At 46.0% G+C, this 20457-nt stretch overlaps 2 protein-coding genes across 4 annotated transcripts in view; one reads left to right on the plus strand and one right to left on the minus strand.

Moving 5' to 3' along the window:
* The window catches only part of PIDD1 (p53-induced death domain protein 1), a 602358-nt gene that overhangs the window by 211143 nt on the left and 370758 nt on the right, over nt 1-20457 (plus strand). The window lies entirely within an intron of this gene.
* The window catches only part of RPLP2 (ribosomal protein lateral stalk subunit P2), a 31962-nt gene that overhangs the window by 10370 nt on the left and 1135 nt on the right, over nt 1-20457 (minus strand). Inside the window, exon 2 of the mRNA XM_069624028.1 lies at nt 10090-10213. Within this exon, the coding sequence (XP_069480129.1) occupies nt 10090-10212 (123 nt within the window). The 5' untranslated portion in view covers nt 10213. The remainder of the gene's footprint in view (nt 1-10089; nt 10214-20457) is intronic.

Consider the following 20457-nt stretch of genomic DNA (forward strand, 5'->3'; position numbering starts at 1 on the left):
TGGTGCTGCCTGCGAGTCCTCTCACCAACAAGATACCTTGCATGCCCCAATACCCAAATGGCTTTGATGTTCATAAATTAGCACAGGCAAAGACCAGGTAGGGCCTAGAATTGACCTGCAAGTAAAATCACCACAAAATGAGATAGCTTTGGCAGATGTCCGGATCTTAATGTTCAAGTGGATTGGCCCTTCTGTGCAGGCCTGCCAGGCATTGTTAGGGGTCCCCAACTTCATTAAAAGAATTAGAATTCCTCCCTCTGAACAGCCTCCCTGCAACGAGGAGAGCCATCTTCGGTTCCAGAAGCACCTCAAGATATTCCTCTCCCCTGCTGAACTATGCTTCAGCACCTGGTTACCCTCAATTTTTAAACCCAGGTCCCTGCCCACCCAGCCACACACCTGGCTACATCTGTAACCCTAACCCCTTCCTGCACTAGACACCCTTGTCTGTGCTTTAAGCTGCACTTACCACATACTGGCAAAGTGAGGGCACAGACACACCCTAATCCATAGTAAAGCAATACTGGCAAATTGGACTAGCAGAGCACACGGCCAGCATGCAGCATAGCAATGCCAGGCCCCTTCCAGAGTTTTTGATGTCCCCAGGCGAACCACCTGTTCCATGGGATTTATGGGCGATGCTTTCAAGGTGTACATGAAAGCGGCAGGTGGGACGAAGTACAGCGACGGGAAAAAGGCAGCGTTGTTTTAACTGCATTGGGTCAAAAAGGCTCAGAATTTTCAGAGATCTCCCAGGAGAGGAGGTGAATGTGCGGGGTGGCGGAGAAGGGGGAGAGTATTGAGTGCATACGAAACGGCTCTGGAAGGGCGGTTTGAAAGACCCAACGCAGTACTTGACCAGTACTACTTCAAGGGCACAAAGAGTTGGGGAAGGGATTGACGCCTACATCACAGCACGCTTATGGCCATGTGTAAATTCTCGGTATCCTGGACGAGTACATTAGGGACCAAATCACGATAACGACCAGCAACTCTAAGTCAGGGAAAGACTGGCTAGAAAGAGACCCACCACTAGACAAGGTAATAGAGGAGTGCATGCCAGCATCCAGGTGGTTACGGAGAAAATGGACAGGCATAGCCAAGGGAGTTCAGTATTATCACAATTTAAGAAAGGCACCAGTGAGGCCAGGAAGAAATTGGACACCCGAGAGGCAATCCAGCAAACCGAGCAGGGTGAACTAGTGGCAGGATGAGGGAAGCATGTATACAAAAAAAAAAATTAAAGTGGTTGGTCCAGTCATCCCACTGGAGCCAAGGAATGTCCTGCGTGGGCTGTGGATTGCAGGTGGTGAAAGGTGAGGACATTACGCCAGGATGTGTAGAGCAAACATGGATGGATGGCAACGCACAAGACAGAATTTCAGAATGATGGAACCGGATGGGGTCCAGGGTGTTCTGGAACCCTTGATGGCTATGGGATGAGAGAATGTCGGTGGGGAGGTCAAAAAGGGACAGCTTGATTGTAAACTGTTTGGAAATGTTGGTAGATTCTGGCTCCCTGTATACCATGATTTCGCCAGAAGTGTACAAGGAGAAATTTAAGAAAGCCGTCTAATCGAGCCTCCCGACATTTGTCCAAGTGTGTATGGCCAAGCACCAATAAAGGTGGTGGGGTACGAGTGGGTGAGAATTTAAAGGGTTTAGCACACAAAAGGTGCCAGTGTGTTGGAATGGGACAAGCAGGCTGCACTTGATATTGATATGGGAAGAGAGTGCCTGTGTTGAGAAGGGAGTCGGATGAGATCATTTCAGCAGAATTTCTGTGCGACAGGTATCCTGCGTTATTTGCTAAGCGACTGGGGCTATTGCAGGATTTTCACACCAAATTGTTTTGAAGTAAGGGGCGGTGCCAAAAGTACACAAGGTCAGAGTAGTTCCTATTCTGGCCAGTGAACGTTTGGAAGCTGAATTGGAAAAGTAAAAAAAAAAATCGGTAGGGATTACAGAGGCTATAGAAAGCTTGGAGTGGTTACTGGTGGTTTTGGTTCGGAAACAGGATGGGGTTGATCTACACATCTTAGGGAACTAATGCCAGTATTCGGGTAGATCGCCATCCTCTTCAACACAGAGTTGCTTTTGACGAGGGGACATGCAGAGTGGTTCTCTACTTTTGATTTGTCTTCGGCGTGTCACCAAATTGATTTACATGAGGATTCGCGTCCGTTTACCTAACTTGTGACACCATCTGTGGCATATAGATTGTCGTATGCCGTTCGGGTTGGCCTCAGCATCAGGTGTCTTCGAGCGCCTGATACAAGAATTGTTTGGGGGTGTACAGGGAGTGAGCCATTTCCAAGATGACATTGGTGGGGTAGGAGCAAAAGAGCAGGATTAGAGGGTGCATCAGGTCATGGGCATTTTGCAGCAGAGCAGGTTGACGGTAAGTTAGCCAACTGTCAGGTGGGGGTTCCCAGAGTGACATTTGGGGCATACTGGGAGCCAGCGGCATAAAACAGTTGGTGAGGGTCATGAGGGAGGCTCAGTCCTCCGTCAAGAACTCAGGTCATTTTTGGGCACGACCAAGGCTCCAGATAAGGAGTGAACCAGGCCTCTACGCATGAAAATCTTGTGAATATGCCAGCTTTATTATTTTCCTGGGTACATTTACACAGGTTTAGAGCAGAGGGCACTGCAAAGGTCAGGTTACTTGACAGAAACCAGAAGGCTTGTGAATCTAAAAAAAAAAATGCACACTGATAAGGAATGGTTTCTTTCCATTCAGCTTCAGAAGCACTGCATGTTTTCCTAGAATTTTAGGATTGCATAATTAAGATGGAAACTAAATTGCAATTGAGAATTTTTTTAACAAGCTGTGCTTTTCTTCCAGTGAAAGCAAACCTGTGATGTGTGCATAATCATGCAGCTGCAGATCATTTTTACACTTCTGATTTAATTTACAGTCCAATTATAAACTGTAAAATGAAGACTATGCACAGTCTAGTTTACATCCATTCAACCTTACAATCAATGGGGTACCATTACTATAAATGTCAGTGGCAGCAGTCTTTGCTCAAGGGTGAGTAATTGTCATTACACTCTTCAAGACTACAAATAAACATCCAAAACGTAAGTGCAAGCGCCGTTCAAAAACAAATTACATAATTGAAATAGAAACTCAGCAAAAGCTGTCCCTGTGATAATTTACCTTTATGAAGAGCTCCATAAATGCTTTGTCATACATCTAGGTACTGTGATCATTATACCTCAGTCGATACTCAGTTAACCAACCTCTGAAGGATGTTAGCCAATAAGATAGCTCAGCCGGTTGAGCACTCGTTGCTGCAATCTGATCTGTAGGCTGCGGGTTCGAATCCCAGCAAGTCCAACTCAGCCTTTCATCCTTTCGAGGTCGATAAAGGAACATCGACTTTGGTTTGGTGGTAATTGTGATATATATTCTATGTACAGCGCTTTGCCAAAAGAGCTCTATAAATAACCATTTGACCACTAGATTAGATATAGAATTTAGCATGGAGTCCTTGCCTCTCTGCGCTGTTGTATCATTACATTGGCATACCATTAGGTAGTAATAGCTCCAGGAGATTAGGACTCATTAAAATTCTGCTATTGAATCTCAAAACATACAAATTCATGTATGCTTTACTATACGATTGGCTGGTTTTGTGATTTCAAAATTTAACCTCTTTAGTGCCAAGGACGAGGTATCTCGTACTTGGGATTACCCCCTGTTGCCAAGGACGAGATACCTCGTCGGCACTTAGTTGTGTGATCCCTGCACACAATACTGTAAGCCCGGGGGGGTTGGATATGTGAGGGGGAGGTTCCCCCCCCCCCTCACTGCCAGGGGGCTGGATTACCTTCAGTTACCCTTCGGCATGCGTGATACGCCGACGTGAAACTGAAATTAATTTTCACAGCAGCAGCTATTTCAGGCTGCTGCAGGGAAAATTACCCTTCTCCCCTCGATCTCCAGATGTATTTCAAGCCGGAGATAAGAGGGAGGTGTCCTTGGAAAGGGGAGATCCTCCCCTTTCCAACACCCTTTGTGACAGCATGCTGCGGATCGAGTGCAGAGCGATCGATCCGCGCCCAGCAATGCCACTGGACCACCAGGGATATGTTTGTGACGTGGGGGACTGCTTAGTGAGCAGCCCTCTCCCCCCCCAGGCCCCAAAGCACGGGGGTACATGTGCTGAACCCTGCTGGCAGATGGCTGACCATCTGCCCCCAGGCAAGGGGGCAAAATAAAACATTTTGGGTGGAGTGGGGGCCATTAGCCACCAGATTTATTTTATGGAAATGTGGTAGCCCTCACAGGGAAATAGGGGCACCCCTTTTATCTGCTCCTAGGAAGTGGCACCTGCCCCGAGGGAGGGCAGAATGAGATGCCCCTGCATTTGATGTGGGGGAGAGGGTCACTCCCCCCCCCCATTACATTAGAAAATTACCTGGCGGTTTAGGGTGCCCCTCAGCCCGCCCTTAAGTGTAATGTATCATTTTCAATTTTTTGAAAATTTACCAAACTTGCCTTGGTGCAGAGGGGCACATTGGTGTGCCAATCTGGCCCCAGGGTGCCAACACCCTACTGCCCCACCCAATGGGGGCCTGTCCCAGATATCTGTGCCTAGAAAGGGACCCTGAGCCCAGGGAAGAGTGCAGGACAGCCCCCACTTATCTGACCCCAGGGAGGGCTACATGAGATGTGCTGACCCTCCAATTGGGGTGGGGTGGTGAGGTACACCCCCCCCTCCACGTTAGAAAATTCCCCCCCTCCACGTTAGAAAATTCCCCAGCGGTGTAGTGTGCCCCTCAGCCCCCGCTAAAGGGCGGCCTGCCATTTACTAAACTTGGCGCAGAGGGGCACATTGGTTTGCCAATCTGGCCCCAGGGTGCCAAAACCTTACCGCCCCACCCACTGAGGGGCCAGTACCACAATTTTTTGGGGGCCCTCACCAAATATAGGTGGCAGTGGTACCTCATGCAGGCCTGCCTCGAGGCAGATATCTGCCTGTAGGAAGGGGCAAATGGGGTTTCACTGGGGAAGTGAGGTTCAGTAGACCACCAGGGATGGCTTGCAGGGAGGGGGAGAAGACACGTTTGAAAATGATATTTTTGCTGGTGTGACCGTAGGTAACATGTTTTGTTTACAGCTTTTTCTAGCTGCAACGTTGCGAGTACTTTTTTTTATTATTCTATGGTTAGGGCCCACTGTCAGTGGGGTGGGTGAGACTGGGGCTGGATTGGTGGTGTGGGTAGGAATGGGCAGATGTTGGTGGGCTGGGACACAAATTGCCCCCATGCCAGCAGAACATTGGCATTTCCCTGGGAGGGGATCCCCTCCCATGTGGGTTGGCTGCCTGCAAGCCCAGGCTCCACCTCTGGCTGTGCCATGTAATAGGTCACCTCAAAGGAGGAATGGGGATCCTGCCGGGGCTCCCTGGAGCTGCTGCTGTGCTTAGAGGACGGTACACCTACATGGTACATAGATGAGCAAGGCCAGGGACATCCACTCCAACCATCCTGGAGTTGTGGCTGGGCTGCATTACAGCTTTTCCCTTTGGGGAGAATATGTAACGCAGGGCAGCCAGGGCTCCAGCAAAGTCGGCAGTAATATCCCTGGCCTTGGGCACCCTTATCCCATGTGGGTATTCGCCGGGGGTTCTGGGTAATAAATTCTGGCCGATTAGAAGTCAGACCTCCGGATTCCCACGGGTGTCTTTTCAGAAATGCATGGGGTTCCCCGTTTTCCTTGCTCGCTTCGACACCCTAGACCCAAATCTGTAGGTTGCCCACATGAACAAAATGTGCTGTGCCGAAAGGCTTGGGGTTACCAGTGAGTTACCCCTTTTCCACCCCCCCGTAGGTGCACCCACACATGAGGTACTGTTTTCATCGGGACACGTGTGGGGACGCAGGAAGGTAGGCCATGTATCGGTGGGTTGCCAGAGCGAAATGTATGAGAATGGTCTTCATTTCCAGCCAATTTCAGAGACATTTCTGTGTCCACTCACCGGAACACATCGCCAACAGATGTCATACCATCTCGCATTCCCACAGGTGTCCCGACGAAAATGGTACCTCACATGTGGGTGCACCTACTGGGGCACAAAAGGAAAGGCTACACCACTTGTAACCCCCAAAGGGTTTGGGGAGAACCTAGGGTGTCCAAGCCACCAAGGAAAGCCACCAAGGAAAACAGGGAAACCCATGCATTTCCAAAAAGGGGACACCCTTGGGAACCCGCAGAGGTCTGACATCGGCCCACAATTTATTACCCAGACACCCCGGCAAAGTCCGAAATGTGGCAAAAAATGTCCACCCATTTCACTCTGCTCACCCACCGAAACAAGCCGCCAACACATGGCCTACCGCCCCGCGTTCCCACGGGTGTCCCAATAAAAATGGTACCTCATGTGTGGGTGCACCTACCTCAGCACCAAGGTGAAAGCCTAAAACACTGGTAACCCTCAACTCTTTTCGCACAGCAGGAAAGAATGTAATACATTTCCGCCCGAATCTTGCAGTTAAAGTACTCTTCCAATCGCCCCCCCCCCCCCTGCAAGTAGCGCATGTTTTGGACTATTGCCCGTCCCCTGGGTGGAGTCGTATCGATTGTTCCTGAAGACAGTGATGGGAGACAAACTATCTGGTATCCCCATCTGGCCACTCACCTCTGCCAAGTACTCATCCCTGCCTGCTGGACCTTCCAGCGCTATATGACCACGCCTCAGCTTTTGAGGCAGTTTTTCTGCACATTTGCCCCTAGATGTTTATCCACATTAAAGGCCATGCGCTTTCTCCAATGAGTCCCCAAAAAGCATTTCCCCCTTTGAAGGATGTTCTCATGGCAGTTGCGTTCTGTTTTGCCTCAGTGAGCCAGTCCCAGATATGTAGCCAACCACCAGAAATGAGACGATGGCCATTGCAGATTCCTTTACGCTGTTTTGCTTTTTGTTATTCCACCCGACTTCAACAGGTCAGGAGCAATGCACCCTTTTGGTAGCAAGACAATGCAGAGCAAAACAGGTTCAAATCCCAGTCCCGTGTGTCATGATGGGATAATAAGCCCAAGGTAAGACAGCTGGTTTACACATCAGGCTACTTGTAGGTATCCAGAAATGATAGCGAATGTTAATTATGAATGACAAGTTCCTAAGCATATTCCTTGAACAGAACGGTTGTCTACAGCACATGCTTTAGGCAAGCAGGTGCATACACTTGCTTCAAAAAATAGTTTGCCTGAATGAAAGGCCAGGAAGTTCTGTCTTTCTGCTCCAGCACAGAACGAAACCACAAAGGGTAGCTTCCTGAGTCAACTGCACAAAGAGGCAAGGACAGGAAATATGCAGACACAGATTCCCTGCTCTGCGAGACTTTAGAAGCAAGTGACATGTCCATCTGAGCACAAGCCCATTAAATATAATGAAGACAGTCACTGAACAAATCTAAACACTCTTTAAATAGTTGGCACATAGGCAGATTCTTCGATGCCAGTAGGGCTGGGAACGAGTCAGTGGAAGGGTCCGCAGCAGCGGGAAGGATAGCAAGCCCAACCAAGCAGAACCAGTTACCTCAGAAGGCTGTTTCATTCGAAGCAGACCCTGATCCAAAACGATTCTGAAGCGGGGACTTGCTGGGTGTATTTGAGACAAAGGCGTGTAGCATATACAACATAGCATAACTCTCAGGTCACTCATGCAGGTCACTCATGCCGTTGGAGTAAAACCACCACTTCTGTTTTTTCATTTATTCAAACATGCTCTTTGCACAGTGATCTTGTTTATTGTTTGATGCTATGTAATACCATATTTGCTTCTGCTAGTGTGATGCGTATAAGGAGGTAGGATGTAATGTTAAATTCCTTAAAGGGATGGTCTAGTAAAAAATGTTATTTAAAAAATAGATAGGCCACATTAAAAAAAAAAAAATACTAGCATCCTCCACTTCCTATGTAAAATTTTGAGCTATTCAAGCTCAAAATTCGAAAAAGTAAGCACAGGGGCGTAGCCATTTTGTGAAATGGAGGCCCTCCTGTGCTGGCTTTTGCGGCACTAATGAAGGAAAAGCCAGCCAGCTGTAGTAAACAAAGTCTACCGCTGGGTGGCATTCCCTTCATTAGTGCCAGGACTCGGAGGACGCGGACCGGAGACCAGAGCAGGAAAGCTGCAGCTGAATCTCGGTAAGTGCTATTTATTTTTTTTACAAAAAATAAGCACTAGCTGCGTTTTTTTTCCTAAGTTTTCCGGGCTGGAGGAGCCCGAGAAACTTGGAAAGAAAAACTGCAGCGTTTTCCAACACAACCGCGTTGTGTCTGCCTGAATCTGCTTTACCATTTGGGGCTCTCGGGCTCCCCACGTGGAGCCCGAGATCCCCAAATGGGAAATCAGCTGCAGGTAGAAACACTACACGGCATGTAAACATAACCGTGTGTGTTTCTGCCTGCTGTGGCTTTCACTTTGGGTCTCCAAAGTGATAGCTACAGCAGGCAGAAACACACGCGGTTGTGTTGGAAAACGCTGCGGTTTTTCTTTCCAAGTTTCTCAGGCTCCTCCGAGCCGGAGGAGCCCGAGAAACTTGGAAAGAAAAACCGCAGCGTTTTCCAACACAATAACGTTGTATTTCTGTTTGCGGACTTTTCAAAAGCGACCGCAAACATAAGTTTTTAAAGCTGCGGTTTTATTTTTAGTAAAAAAAATAAATAGCACTCACCGAGATTCAGTTGCAGCTTTCCTGCTCTGGTCTCCGGTCCGCGTCCTGGCACTAATGAAGGGAAAGCCACCCAGCGGTAGACTTTCTTTACTACAGCTGGCTGGCTTTTCCTTCATTAGTGCCGCAAAAGCCAGCACAGGAGGGCCTCCATTTCACAAAATGGCTGCGCCCCTGTGCTTGCTTTTTCGAATAGCTCAAAATTCAACATAGGAAGTTTTAAAACGGAGGATGCTAGTATTTTTTTTATGTGGCCTATCTATTTTTTAAATAAAAATTTTTACTAGACCATCCCTTTAACCCGATACCCCGTATATGTCAAGTGTGTAATTCAGCGGAATGTGTCAGTGGTATCTCTTCCAAGTCTAAATAACTCCACAATGTCCTGGATGTATGTGGATAATCTTGACGACTGAAGCACGAACCTAGGCTAACCTGTCCTGTATCGCTAAAGACAGACACTTGGGGTAAATAGCCCCATGAAAAGACTAAGCGACCACGTGTCCATGTTCACAGCCTCCCACGAGGGGGAGATCAGGGACACAGGGTCAAGCCGAACCACAGGCAATCTTGTCACATGCAAAGAGACTGGTCTCATGAATAAATTAGTCACGTAAAGCTTTGGATCTCCATACTCTGCCTCATGGCCGCTCTTAAACTGAAACTCACCCCTGCCTCCATAGGAGCAAAGTACTACAACCATCCTAAAATAAGTTGAAAACCTTCAATGCACCTTCCATCTAATTTCCATTGCAAATGACACTGCTGTTTACCGTGTTATTCGTGTGCACTTTGAGGCCCCAGGCGATATGGCGCATTACTAAGAATTAAAAATGAATACATCTCCCTCACCACAATATCCCCCCACGGAACCCGAGCTCGTACCCCAAAAACAGGGACCCATCTAGGACTTGGCAGAAACCTCTTAAGGAAAGTCCTGCTGAACCCAATCCAAAATGTGTGATGTTCGCACTTCAAACCAACTCTGAGTAGGTCGATTGTCTTACTAAGGTGGGGTTTACCCAAAATCTTGAGCGATGACTGCAATAATGGTTCACAAAATTCACTAATGTACATTCTGGCACCAGGCCCCTCAATATATCATTTATGTCTGGTCACAGCCCACCATTATATAACTCCACCCCACACTCTTATATTCACACGCAAATATTTCACACTAGGCATGCTACGGCATCAAATGTACCCCCACCACTCAAGCCATGTCTAGTAGAAATGGCACCTTTGTTAAAATACAAAAAGAAAATATTGCTCCTCATACCTAGCATGGTTGCATTTGGAAAAAGAAAAGGGTAGCGATTACAGTGAAAGATGCAGATCAGAATTTCCCAAACGAATTTGGGAGTAAGCTAGATAGTCCCCAACACAGAACTAAGATCATACCTTATTGCTGCGTTCATTATCAGTTTCAATTCCAACGCTTTCAAGGATTTTCTGGAGGTCCTTTGAGCCCGGGCTCTCATTGCCCCCAAGGACAGCCAAAAGGTATGCAGCGACGTAACGCATTCTATGGACAGGAGGATAAACTGCATTAGTCAGGTTTTGGAATAATGGGAGATTCCCAAGTGTTAAAAATAGCATTTTATTTGAGTTGTTATTTTTTAAAAAAAGAGCATTGACTGTTCGCACCAGGATAATGACTGCTTTTGCTTCAGCATCAACCAAAGCGATAACAGGGATCATAATCTACTCTGCATTACAGTGCTAGCTAATCACACAGCCCAGTGCACATCACAAAGAATTGACTCCGCACCCCCCACCCCTGCAGGCAGAAACCCATACCAATCAAAGACAGTCTTCATAGCCCATACAACCCGTGCACTAGGATGGGACGAACACTATAAAGGCGCATGTGTGTGCTAGGTCTTCTTAAGAGCATGGGTGGGTGCACAACATGCTGTTTTTTCCGGCCCGCCAGGCACAAACACTTTCCTAATGGAGGGCGGCCCGCAAGCAGCATCGGCCGCCCTCCATTAGGAAAGTCTTTGTTGTCTTCCGGGCCGGACAAAACACTGGCCGTCATTGGCTCAGCACACACGCACCACGTCACTCCCACGAGCCATGTACTGCATGTGTGCTGCACCAATGGAGTGCCAGCACTACGGCTGGCATGGCCAGTAAGGCTTGATGCCGGGAAGGCATCTCAGCCTTGCTGGCCACGCCAGCCGTAGTACCACTCCACTTACCGCGCCAGCGTTCCAGCTTACCTGCCTTCCAGCACGTCTCCGGTAAGTGGTCTGTGTGTCAGGTCTGTTCTGCTGTATGTTTGTGTTGTGTATGTTGAGATGCATGTATGGGTGCATGCTTCAGAGTTTGAGTGCTGAGTTTGGGGGTTCGGGTCTGTATGGGTGCAAGGTGTATGCTGGAGTGTGTGCCGAGTTGGGGGGTTCGGGTCTGTATGGGTGCAAGGTGTATGCTGGAGAGTGCCGAGTTGGGGGGGGGTTCGGGTCTGTATGGGTGCATGTTTGAGAGTGTTTGGGGCATAGTGTTTGGTTGGGGATGAGGGACAGGGGGCATAGTGTTTGCTCGAGGCGTGGGGGCCATGGGGCATAGTTTGGTTGGGGGTGAGGGGGCCATGGGGCATAGTGTTTGGTTGGGGGTTGCAGCCATGGGGTATAGTGTTGCACTCCAAGAGTGAACTCAATAATAAAGCTAAAACAGGCACAGTTAGGAGATGTACATCCTTTGCTTTTTTGAGGAAACCTGACTCAACGAAGGCCATACTCCTCTTGGGCAACCCAAACAGTAAACTATAGCAGTCCAAAATAACGGAATGTCCAATCAAGGGTCAATAAAATATATAATTCATTAAACAGACTATAAATAACTAAATTGAAAAATGATAACGGAAAATGTATAGTACAAAATGCAATAAAAATCGTTACCTCAAAATTTTTCTATGTCTTTAATACAAATTGGGGGTTGGAAAAGCCTCCCGACATGTCCCACCCACTTTTAGGCCCAGTATAGCCCTCATGTAAGGTACTTTCGGCCCTCTGTCAACATCAGTTGTGCGCCCCGGTCTTAAGAGCTATAAGCAAGCATGAGACAGGGCCCCAGTGTAGCCAACACGGAAATGGTGCATTTCCTGTCTCAGCTGGTTAACCACAAAAGGGCAGCTTTCAGCATTGCCATCTGATACAAAGTCGTCAGTTGATGCGAAAGGGTTGCGATGAAGCACCTGGGTCTCAGTTTACACTGAGAAGCGCTAGTTAAGGTCATTTTACCTTTTGATACAGAAAGCCTAACAGCTCACAGAAGAATGGGATTCTGCATTATCAGTTTCTAACCCATATAAAGGAAGATGACATGCCACACATTTACTGTTGATCCACACTGCTGGGCAGGGCAGCCATTTTACTGCAATTACATGGCCCAGCACAGCAAAACACACAAGAACAGCAGACTCCTGCGTTTTGAAGCGAGAGGGGCTGGCGAGGAGTGAGCGAGAGACAGCCAGGTCCAAATAAACAGATGCCTGTCCATTCTCTAAGCCAGGAGTAACAAATGGATTCCCCACTGCCATAAAGCAGAGTAAGGCGTGCAATGCAGCTTAGTTGGAGACGCGTTTCCCATGCTTTTGAATAAACACCACGTGTTCCATTATTGGAATATTCAACATGCTCTTCGCACATACGACAATCTTGTTAATATGTCCGATGTTTTATCTGCTTTTGCTCTACTTAACAGATAGGGATCATATTAAATGCATTCAAATTATAAGTGTATATTTCACAGCAAGTAGTCAAGAATCAAGAACGACCCCCCCCTCCCCCCCAACTAGTATACGTTTATGTCCATAACACCTGAGCCTCCGCCTTAGGCACGAATGACTGATGACCAGGAGTCTCACAGCCTTGCAAAAGGTGGAGATAAGGGGATTGTTGTCCATATCACGCCTTTACCTCTATCAAGTGCAGCAAAGGTTTGGGCTCCAGGGTATATTCCTTCCCACATTGGTTGGGTCTAACATTGTTTACAAAGCAGCCAGCAAAAAGACATCTTTAAACAAAAAGTTCCAGGCATCCAAAGGAGCCACGTTTGTGACTTCCAAAATGAGTTATGTTCTATTTAAAGCACACAGGGCTAGTTGATAGAACTACTGTCAGGTTAGCGTCACTGGCTCGTCAATCTGTTGCCAATTCTACCATAGCAAACCTTCAAACAAGGTCAGCAGGCTATTGCCTGGGGGTATACACATTATGCTTACGGTCTTCGTCAGATCTTGACCAAGCCGTAAAAGGCGTGGACTTTGCTTAGTTTCTTATGCCCTCGAAAACTGCTAAAGCAGCCGTTCAGTGCTCTCACATGGTGCAGCAGGGCAAGCGTGCTTTAACTGCTACCTAGGTTGGTTTAAGTGACACGAGGGGGCAAAGGGGTCATGGATATAGCCCAACAAAAATGATTAATCTTGATTTTAAGAAAGGGTTCTAAAAGGTTCCGATCTGCAGCAATTTATTTGCGCTCGATTTATAGCCCCGACGCTCAACTGCGTGAATACTGTGGGTAGGTGTTAGTGTGCGCCGAGGTGGCACCCTATGAAGGTCATGTTCATCTAGGCGTTAATTCAGCCATTATCTTAAGCCCCAAAAGTTCACAGCTTAGAGCCGGCATGATCCCTGGGGCCGGGAACCACGCCATCTACAACTTGCTCCGGGAACCATGCCATCTACAACTTGCTCTCCCTCCAGATCTTTACGTTCCTCCAGAACAGTGCGTTGGGCATTTCACCAAAAGCAAGCTGCTGGCTGATCTTTTCCAGGCAGGCTCTTTTCTATGGAAGAGGCCCCCCCACCCCGTCTTCGTCTTGAGCCGATCTTCTCAAGATTTCCGTTTGCACTACTCTGTCCTCTAAACACCACAGTTGCTGAAATTGGTGACCAGGGCCCTTGTCCTCTTGGGCCCGGCCTCCCACACCCAATCGTCTTTAGCCTCCGCCCATCCCCCAGCACTGGCCTTGGCACCCACTGGCCTATGCCAACAAAGGCATGCATTTTGTAGCAACTGACCACTCACCTATGCACTTACAGTTCCTCACTCCCCAGCACCTCCCTCCTGGTACACCTTGCACTTATCCCCTTGCGTCTCTGCACGTGCACAAGGCCCACTAGGTCTTAAAACCTTACACAAAATCATAAATTCATTACTTGAAATCTAAAAACATCTTAAAATAAGGATTTAAAATGGTGCATAATTGAACAAAAACAAGCCTGCTTCGCTTAAAACAAAAAAAAAGAAACATTTGGGGGCAAGTAAAACATTTTCAGCTACTATAGAATGTACAACCATACATTGATATAGGGGTTTACTATAAAGATGTGCCCAGCATACATGCCATAGAACATTTACAGTGGAGCCTCCGTAAAGGTTTATAAACAAATCCTCACTTTTCCATTTAATCCCATTTGCCGTAGTGGGCAGGCTATCCAATCAAATTTTTTTTCCATAGTTTTAAAGATAGAAACGATAAGTGATCATTGATTGCTTCAGCTCAAAAACAGATCCATATGAATGTCAAGGGAGAGTCTGACGACAACCTGCTCTCTATTGTCCGCGAGCCTGCTCAGTCTTAGTGAATTAGTGAGTCAGAGTTAGTAGAGCGGGCTGCTTTGGATCCATCTTAGTGAGTGGTGGTCCTCTCGTAAGCGCTGGGAACTTAGCTGCGATAAGGCCCTGTTGAAAGTGCCTGTGCGGATTGCAGTGACTTTCGGCGACTGATGTCCCGACACTTGGACCACCATAAAGCTACTGAAAGTCAGTCCTCATTTTTCCATAGCCGGGCCAATGCAATTTTTGCTGCAAGGAGTAAGTGGGTACACAAACGGGGAACATGCCCCAAGACTGAGTGCTCCACCCCCCGTTTCGCCCAGAAGAATAACTCCAGGATCCCAGGGTATGGACAGGCCGAAAATTTCCCCGATGTGTTTTATCACCTCTCTCCAGTTGCCTCAGTCTTCGGGCAAGTCGAAACCATATGTAACAGGGAGCCAGGGTCGGGGCAGCCGTGCCAGCAGCGGTCGAGGATATTTGGTTTGGCTCTGTTGAGCTGAACTGGGGTTACATATCTTAGCAGGATTTGGAGCCTCCCTCCCCATTTGTAATGCATTGTGAGCTCTTGTGCAGTCTGGCCCAGTTTTGACCATTCAACATCTATTTCCCGACCCAGGTCCTTCTCCCATTCGAGCACCTTTCTTTTTTTGAGAGGTCGGCCCCATCTAGGAGACGGTACAGAGTGGAGGTTTTGCTTCTTTTCGTTGGAGTTGTGAGGGATATTTCCAGAGCTGTTAACTGTGGCGCATTTCTCCCAGACTGTCCTGAGACAGCCAATGCTGGATTTGGGTGTAATGGAATTGTTCCCGCTCACCCACCCCAAATTTTGACTTGCATCTTTCGAATGAGATGGGGGAACCCTCCGCCAAGAAGTTGCCTGTTTTTAATAAGCCACCCTCCCTCCAAGAACTGAAAGCTGTTTGGGTGGGGGGGTCCAATCTAAATTTTAATAGGGTGTAACCCACCTTCCACATCAGGAATCTAGAGATACTGTGCACAAACTCAGTTACCTGTAATCTTGGCTTGAAAATACTTATAAGAACCTAGTTTGTCACAAGGTCTGCACCACAAGGACTGAACTACTGACAGGATCCCAAACTAAGCCAGACACCACCTTCAATTCATTCACCATAGACGGCATAATCACCCCAGTCTCAAAAAACGTCAAGACACTTTCCATCTACCCTAACCTTGACGAAACAAGTGAACACTATAGCCTCAGCTACAGGGTATAACTGTAAATGAACTCATGCAGACCTGTCCTCTCACCAACAAGTTGGCTCACACTAGCTAGAGCACCCATTCTATCCAAATTGGGTTACTGTAATGCGCTCTACCTAGGCGCAAACAAACGCAATTTAAAAAAGCTACAGGTCCTTCATAACGTCATTAGAGTGGCTTTTAACATACCTAGATCTCACCACATCTCAGAAATGCCTGATGGCTGTCTCAGAAGTAGAATTTTGCTCAAAACCCTGACCCCCACGCACAAGCGCTTATCCAACTCAACACCCAATTACCTGGTGTGCAAATTATCTAACCGATCTACTAGATCAGCGCAATTGAACTGTCTCAATCCCAAGGTACAACCATCAAGTCATACCCCAACAGTTTATTCACAGGACACTCAGGCTATTTTTTGATGTCCCTACTCCCTCAAATTTTAAAATTTGTGGCAAAGCAAATTCTCCAGAGAATCTGTGCCTCCAGTGAAAAGAGGCCCATTTCGTACCGGATAATACAAATTTTGGATGGATTTCGGCAACCTATGTACCTCTTCCATATGAAGCTCTCAAGGTGGCAGAAATCTCCCCCCCCCTCCCCAAGAGGCATTGATGTATCTTTGCCCCATAAATTGGCCTGGGGACAATCTTTGCTTTATAAAAATGTAATCAAAGGGAGGATAGAAATGTTCCAAACCTGAAGTTAAAATTATGCATATGTGCCACTGCAGCGTTTGCATAAAACGCTGCCATAACTTGTTTCGAACATTGAGGAAGTCATATCCCAAATATTTTTAATATTTTAAGTTGTTCACCTCCATCATGTTTCCCCCCCCACAACCCTGAGAATTGCTCATTAATGGTCAAGTTCTCAATACATTAACTCCCCAAGTTCTCAATACATTAACTCCCCAATTTGTTATCCTTTGCATCCCCACCTCCTTGCAGTCAAAGAATAGCACCTGCATGGATGACCCAATAGATGGTGGTACCCAGGACGAGAAAGTATGCAGATTTAAGGTAGGCCCCCAGTTCTACCAAATATGGAATGAAAATTAAAAAGCGAAACACCGTTGGTTGCGATTTCTGAGGAAAGCTCACCCTCACCATTCAGTCGTATCCTAAGGGAAGTTTGTGAAGGTTTATAGGAGGGGGGGGGGGGGGAGGGGGGGTAATAAACCTTTTGGAATACCCCAATCCAAGCACTTGCTCCACAATGTATCCATATTCAACCCATCGAAGGAAAGACAGGTCCACCGAGACTACATACGTTTCCTTGTAGACCCCCACCTCCCAGGTTAGTTGAGCCCGAGTTTGTTAAATCAGCTGCAATTTTAAGCAAGCCTAATGGCAGTTTTTCCCTCTCCAATCCACTAGGTCCATCTTTCATTGTTATATTGGATTTAATTCACATGTTCCCTCCCTGTTGACCTGCGGGCGCTTTAAAATAAATTCACTTAATGAATAAGCACCTTACAACTGCACAATAAAACAAAGACCAACATTACCAAGTGGAGTACATAAGCGGCAATACTACTCTTCACCAGTAGATGTCACGGTCTCATTAAAATGAGACCTGACATTTGGCATTAATATAGTTTCGTTATATTCTGAAGGGAAAATTGTAAAAAATGCATTGCTTGTGCACTGCAAAATTACAAGTATGGTGGCCATTGCTCCAGATTAAGGAGTAGTTTACTAAAGGACAGTAAACTAGTAAATCAAAACCCCAATCAAGAGTAAGTTCCAACTGTAAAACAAGTGTATTATCTTTGCACCTAGTGAATGACGAAGATGAAAGATACATTTTACCTCTTCAGATAAGTAAAGAAGTTCCTTTCAGTTAGACTATTTCCGGGGTAAATAGCCATGGAGCTGTGTTGAGTAAAGTTAAGTGTTTGGAGGTATGGGGGTCGGCAGGCTAGTGTACATTTTCTACACTCATTTGAGTGTCTGCATATTCTAAGGGGAAAAGTGGCAGATGAACCCCATTTTATTCTAATACGGATTTTTATAAAATGAAGACATGAACTGGCGAACTGCATTGACCCATACTGAATATGAAAATGCGATTGTTCAGACACTCATTTACATAGCACACGTCTTTAAGGACGCTTCTATACTTTGTTCTTAAGCCACAACATGCACTTAAGCCTGGTATTGTTTTGTAATTTATAAACGCCCAAGATATTAGAAACGGTCATGGTAATCCTCCCACATGGATGGGGTTGAAGCTCACCACACTGGCGATTGGTGAAGCACCTGGCTCCAATACCGATGACACAGAACAACTTAAAAAGGCAGCCAGAAATTCAACTAAGGGCAGTTCACCCGCTTGCCATCTGAATGCATCCCCTAGAAAGAAGTCACAGGTCACACACCAGACTATCTAGCTGCAAGATTCTGTAGTTCAGGTGGTCCCGCTCCCCCCCAAAAGAGCCAGTCATCTCTAGGGTGGAGACAAAATTGGTACAGGAGGGGAGGCAAGAAAAAAAATAATCTTACAACATCCAAGATGCTATCTGGATCATTCCAACACTTCCAGTTTGGAAAGGAACTAGAGCACAATCACTCAATATAAGTTAGGCCAGAAGAAAAAAATAAATAGTGGAAATACGGAATAGTACATAAGTCTCAGAAGACACAGGTTGTTCTCATTGAGAACAAAAGAAAAACAAGAGATGGTGGTAATTTACTCCAGTAGTGGCAACCCTGCAACAAAAGCTAACTGGGCTCAAAGGGAAGATCAGAAACTGCAAGAGGAAAGATTGGGATCGAATAGAGCAGGAAAATCTCTCATGAGAGAAGCAGAAACTATTTTAGAGGGGGTCAAATGAAGTGAGACATCTAGAACTGAATAGCCAATAAGCAGGCTAAAAGAAATTAACGGGACTCCCATATGCTACAATATGCCCCTGCTTCATAGGTTACCCTCAACCATACACTTGCTTCTTAGCTAGGATCACACTAAATATCCCCCTGGCCCCCCCAAATACTAGTGTGAACCATAAGGGACCAGACGGCGCAAACCTCAATGATAAGAAAACAAGGGAATCGTGGACGGTGCACCAAAGAATGGTTCCATGGGATAAGGTCGCCATGTACTCCAGTCCTAAAATATTTGATAAAGAGCTCAAATTTCTTGGGAAAATGTCACCCCGACAACTTGAATTCTATATTACTCTATCTCAACTGTGGCATTGTGCCAGAGAAGGGCTCTAGACATAAATGACCACAGGAACTATACAGAGCCTCCCCAGACCTTCGTAGAAAACACAACCAGAAGCCTCACACCATGGTTTCAGCCAGCACATACTCACTCATGCTAATTTATACCCCTGTAATCTTTATGCACCTGGTAAAAGCACTTCCTAGAATCGCGTTGCAAGTTCTTGCTAATTTGGCAAACAGCATGTATACTTGAAAAAACAGCGCATAAAAGCAATCATAGCTGTAAAGAAAATAAAGTGCCAATGTTGGTAGCCAGCCCCCTCATTACCATTTTATAAAATGACCCAGAAACAAATATTTTAGAGGTCTTGGCACAGATACTACCTGACAAGATTATATCATTTTATTATGGTGTGACAGTTACACGCATTATCAGCTTCATTCTTTTTGTACAAAACTTAATAGTATATGCATAATTAATTTCCAAGTTGCAAACTTTCCATTTTGGATATAAGCATCTAACCCAAAAATCAACCTTCAAATGCACACATTTCTCTAAATGCAATACATTTAATACGGCCAATGTATGGATCACATTCAGTTAATATATGCCGTAGTTTGCTTTGGTCAGCACGTTCACAAATTCTGCAAATACAAATGTTCCAATTTCAAGCCGACCCAAGATAGGTAAACAGGGTCGTTGATTTATACGCAATTGCGGGAATGTACATGGAAACTCAAAATCTAAATGCCGGATGTTCTCCCCCAGAGCTTTTATTCATATTGCAGGGTCCAAGCAATGCTCCTTTCCATTTCAGGCAACATGTTGAAAACCCTTTAATTTAAAACTTATTTTATCGCTTCCAACAAAAATGCAAAGGTGGCTTAAAATGAGCAGCTCTAAAATAAGTAGCATCCCTGCAAGGTTCGCGAAGGTACTTCAAGATATAGCACCTACTACTAATATGCCACGAGTGGACACATAATGTGATAGCCCCAGGACTATGCGCCAATATTTCCTCGCCCACTTATCAAGCCATATAGCTATAACCACCATGTCTAATCAAAGCCTCTTATTTTGCCAATAATTGTACTTTTGTCGCGGCACATTTTCTCCGTCATTTAGGTTTGTGACATGAAGCAAACGTGTGTTAACCATCTCAATACAATAGCATGCTCTTCGAATTTCCATTTGCTTCACTTATTACGGCACGTTCTACATTTACAAATAATGGTTACAATACAATCAGCAAAAACTGGGCAAACGTAGCAAAGTAATTTTAGCAGAAGAACATAGTGGGCAAATTAGTCTGCGCTACCACCTACCGAGGAGCCATCAGTTTTCAGAGTGTTAGCATAACTAAAACACAAATTGTGTTTCCAAAACTGTTCAAATGCACGGTTTAATAATGACAAGTCAAAAAACTATATGCAAAACAAATGTCAATGCGTCTTTGGATAAAAGGTTCAGATTTCTTTTCCAAGCCACTTTATGTTCATTTGTACACTATTTTGGAAACCCCCATTTCATAATGTGATAACAGTTTACTATAAAGGATGGTGACACTCAGTACGGTACAACTTATTTATGCTTAACTAGGTTGGGGCGTTTGCAGACCACTGTACCCAGTTCAGGTCATATGAGTACAGGGCAAAATGCTTTTAGGTAAATCTAGCAGCATAAGCACTTTTCTACAGGCTCAGCGTAGAGAACGCAGTTTGTCACCACAAGTTTAGCCCAATTGAATATTCTCCAAGTTTAAAAAACATCTGTATGGCCATTTTATAGAAAATGATAACTAAGTCT

This window comes from Ambystoma mexicanum, chromosome 11 (assembly GCF_040938575.1).
Source record: "Ambystoma mexicanum isolate Mex_15411 chromosome 11, UKY_AmexF1_1, whole genome shotgun sequence".
NCBI lineage: Eukaryota > Metazoa > Chordata > Amphibia > Caudata > Ambystomatidae > Ambystoma > Ambystoma mexicanum.